Raw genomic sequence first — 4652 nt, 5'->3', positions numbered from 1 at the left:
AGCTGTATTTTCAGCATCATTACTCCAGTCTTCAGTGTCACATGATCTTCAGAAATCATTCTAATATGCTGATTTGCTGCTCGAGAAACATTTCTGATTATTATCAATGTTGAAAACAGTTTTACCATTCATGTACCATTCAAAAGTTTGGGGTAAGTAAGATTTAAAAAAATTAATTAACTTTCATTTGGTAAGGATTGCTCAAAAGTGCCAGTAAAGACATTTATAATGTTGCAAGAGATTTCTATTTCAAATAAAAGCTGTTCTTTTGAACTTTCTATTCATCTCTGAATCCTGAAAAATAAAACGTATCACAGTTTCCACAAAAATATTGTGCAGCACAACTGTTTTCAACATTGATAATAATCAGAAATGTTTCTTGAGCAGCAAATCAGCATATTAGAATGATTTCTGAAGATCATGTGACGCTGAAGACTGGAGTAATGATGCTGAAAATACAGCTGCGCATCACAGAAATAAATTACAGTTTAACAGATATTCACATAGAAAACAGCTGTTTTACATTGCAATAATATTTCACTGTTTTTACTGTATTTTTGACCAAATAAATGCAGCTCTGGTGAGCAGAAGAGACTTTCTAATCTAAAACATGAAACATTCATAATTACAGTAGTAATACTAGGTCAGTTTTAAGTCTCAACATATGCATATTGTATATTTCTTGATTTCTACCCCTGAATGAGTGTCTCAGATATGATTCCTCATCCATTGTGTGCTAACTGGAGTGTTTAACGCTGAGGCTGCTGTTGTTTGTCTCAGTTTGATGGTGAGGAGCAGTTCAACATCAGTGTGAAGACGCTTCTCTCTCGGCTGCCCAAACAGCGCTACCTCAAATGCATCTGTGAGCAGATCTACCACTTCAAGATCTCCAAAAGGTACTGAGCTGCTTTTCCAGCATCAATAACTGTAATGTTCTTACAGCGAAACATGAACGTAATCAGCATTTTTTATGCTTAGGGGAAAGCGTGTGTATGCATTGTGATACTCTCCAAAATGGCTCTATATTCTGAATGTTTGTTCATATTTCGTTCACACCGATTTAAACATTTTACACCTATAAACATGGTGAAAATGGGTTTGTTTTCTGTCTGTTGACAATATTTTCTGAATTGAGTGATAAAAAGAGAAATCCAAAATCCCCTCTAAAATCTCTTTATGAAATGTTAATATGATGATGAAAGTTTAATTTACTAGTTTAATTTAATTTACTTAATTTAGTAGTCATATGTATTAAAAAAGATAACTTAAATGATTTTAGCAAATGGCTGCAATATAACAAAGAGTGAAAAATTGAAGGGGGTCTGAATACTTTCCGTACCCACTGTATATGGAGCCAGTTTTATGTTGTAATGCTTAATATTTGAAACAATCCAATGAAGTAAAAATCTCATCTTTGGGAATTTAAGACAATAATAATTTTAATACGTTTTTTAAGAACATTCTTTTCAAGAGTTTGAATTTTTCTTGAGTTTTGTCTTTACACATTCTTAAGAAGAAGAGAGATACTATTTTTTTAAGAATACAAGATATTAATAAGAAAATTCTGGAAGCTTGTTTCCACCATGGAATTAAAAACAAAACAAAAAAAAACAAAGGTAATTGCAACTTTTGATCTCACTATTCAGATTTTTTTTTTAATATTTTTTTTACAATTGTGAGTTTACAATCTGAGTTTACATCTCGCAATTCAGACTTTTTTATTTTTTTACAATTGCAAATATACAATCTGAGTTTACATTTCGCAATTCAGACTTTTTTTTTTTTTACAATTGTGAGTTTACAATACGAGTTTACATCTCGCAATTCAGGCTTTTTTTTTTACAATTGCGAATTTACAATACGAGTTTACATCTCGCAATTCAGGCTTTTTTTTTTTACAATTTTGAGTTTACAGAGTTTACATCTCGCAATTCAGACTTTTTATTTACAATTGTGAGTTTACAGAGTATACATCTCGCAATTCAGGCTTTTTATTTACAATTGTGAGTTTACAATACGAGTTTATATCTCACAACTTGGACTTTGCTTCTCAGAATTGTGAGTTTATACAACATCTATATATTTTTGACATTTTTTTTTCTCAAAATTGCAAGTTTGTGGTTTATTTCTGCGGAATCAATCTTCCATAGAAAGTAGCGTTTAAATATTTTATTCTGAAGGACTAATGTCAGTCTTTTTAAGCTCAGGAGTAACAGATCTGAAACAAATATTTGCCAAAAGGGCAAGAAAAATAAACTTACTGGTTCTTGTTTTAATTTCTGAAATCTCATGACGTCATGCTGAAAGTCTAGAACTGAAGAATATCAGATATCATGTCTTGATTTTTTCAGCATGCTGTGGAATCTGAGTTTGAGCTGTTCTGTGTGTTTTCAGGGTGGCTGTGGTGGTCCTTTACAGCTACAGAGACGATTATTACAAGATCCTGCTCTGATCTCTGATTTCACTGCATTTTAAAGCTTTACAGATTCTGTCGTTAAACCAAGCGGATTCGATGCCAAAGGCTGATGAGCGTCATCTGAAGGGTCCAGTCATCAATCATATTATTAACGATTCCTGTGAAATCACGTGATTGAATACTGTACAGTCCACAACTGAAGGAAATAAAATATTTTCCTGTATCACATGTGGTCTTGCTTTTTTTAAACATGCAAATTTGAATGTAGTTATATTAAAATTCTTATTACTGTTATAGTAATAGTATATATTTTGAAATCACTTTTTATATTTTCATTTTTTTTTTAATTTTAGTTTTTGTTACTAGTTAGGTTTAATGTGTTATTTGGTTTGTTCAAATTTCAGTTAATTGCCAGGGCAATATTTCTAATTTTCATTAAAAAAAATTCACCTAATCAGACATTTTTATTTCAGCTTTTTTTCAATCAACAAAAATGTTTAGAGTTCATGTGCCTCAGTTTTTGAGTGAACAAAACATTTGTGGATAATTTTGTCAATGTTCATAAGCTCTGATTAATACTTTTAAATATTGTAAATATATTTTTTTAAATTATATAGAATTTTAATATGAAATGCAAAATATGTGCTAATTTAAAGAAAATGTAATGAAAAGATAGAAGCCAGTATTTGCCAACAGTAAAGTATAACGAGAAATTTATAAGAAATATTTGTAGGCTTATAAAATTACAAAATGAAGAGTTTATTTGCAAAAAAAAAAAACTAATTCTGTTTTTATTTTCATAAATCATGTTTTTTTGTTATGTTTTTGTGTTCGCTGTATTTTTTATTATTTAATCATGATAATAATTGGAATGCAGGATAAAAAAAACATGATTTTTGAACATTTTTAAAAACGGAGTTGCCTGTTTTTGCAAATGAACTCTTCAAATATTATCAGATTTTTTGAGTGCAAAGTCAGTAAGTTTCGGTCCAATGTGAAAATATTAACTAGCATTTTCAGGAAAAAGAAAATCCAGGTCAAAATGACTTGAACACAATAATTAGGCTTAAACATTCACACAATTCACTTTTATTCCAAAAACAAGTGTGTATGTTACAGCTGAACATCTATTGGATCATATTGACTCGTGACAAAGCTCAAATAAATAATAGCTGATATAAAGCAGACGGTTTATAAAATCTGTACAGCAGCTTTGGGTTTCTCTGCAACTTCACAGACCAGACAGAAATCAGTCACTCGCTAGAGTTTAGGATTAATAAATAAATGTGAAAAAATAAATAAGATACTTTGCTCTACTATTTTGATGGTTTTTGTACATTTGCTGTAATTCCCCTGCGAGCGACTCGGACTCAAACCAACTATAATCATCATGTAATTGATTCAGACTATAATTAGTCCCATATTTAATGTGATTGAAACTAAACTGCAAAAATGACATGTGACCTCTGACTGATAAAGATCTGCCAATCACAACAGAGCTCATTTACATATCTCATAAAGATACAGTATCAAAAACAGCCGGTTTAACAGAGAGCGCAATCGAATGAATGAAAACAAAAACTTTATGATCATGAATATAACTCCCTACAAAACTAGGGCCAAAAACTGATTTCTTGAGAAGCAAATACATTTATATTGAATTACAGTTATATATAAATACTAATATTTATATATAAAACATTTATTTTAATATAGAAATATAAAATATGAATACACCTATCCATAACTTACACTAGCAGTCAACAGTTTCTGAAAAGTAAGATTTTTAATGTTTTTAAAGAAGTCTCTTCTGCTCACCAAGCCTGCATTTATTTGAGCAGAAATACAGTAAAAGCAGTAATATTGTGAAATCTTTTTACTATTTAAAATAACTGCTTTCTATGTGAATATCTGTTAAACTGAGCATTAAAAAAAAAATAATTATTACGATTATTTAATGTTTTTAAAAGAAGTCTTTTATGCTCACCAATGCTGTATTTATTTGATCAAAAACTCAGTAAAAACGGTAAAATTTGTCAAATATTAGTAGAATTTCACAGTTTTCTCTTTGAAATTTAAACTGTAATTTATTTCTGTGATCAAAGCAGAATTTTCAGCATCATTATAGAAATTAATACTTTTATTTAGCAACGATGCTTTGAATTGATCAAAAGTGATGATAAAGACATTCATAATGTTACAAAAGATTTCTATTTCAGATAAATGCTGTTCTGCT

At 29.8% G+C, this 4652-nt stretch overlaps 1 protein-coding gene across 1 annotated transcript in view; it reads left to right on the top strand.

The window, feature by feature from the left end:
• LOC107673787 (eIF-2-alpha kinase GCN2-like) overlaps window positions 1-2639 on the top strand; it is a gene marked incomplete at its 5' end in the record, with an annotated part of 23582 nt that extends 20943 nt beyond the window's left edge. Inside the window, 2 exons of the mRNA XM_016467576.1 lie at window positions 781-896; window positions 2395-2639. Of these exons, the coding sequence (XP_016323062.1) occupies window positions 781-896; window positions 2395-2452 (174 nt within the window). The remainder of the gene's footprint in view (window positions 1-780; window positions 897-2394) is intronic.
• Window positions 2640-4652: the final 2013 nt, after the last annotated feature.

The sequence above is a fragment of the Sinocyclocheilus anshuiensis genome, unplaced genomic scaffold (assembly GCF_001515605.1).
Source record: "Sinocyclocheilus anshuiensis isolate Anshui unplaced genomic scaffold, SAMN03320099.WGS_v1.1 scaffold716, whole genome shotgun sequence".
NCBI lineage: Eukaryota > Metazoa > Chordata > Actinopteri > Cypriniformes > Cyprinidae > Sinocyclocheilus > Sinocyclocheilus anshuiensis.
The sequence above is the reverse complement of the archived record's forward strand: the minus strand, read 5'-3'. Positions and strand labels throughout refer to the sequence as shown.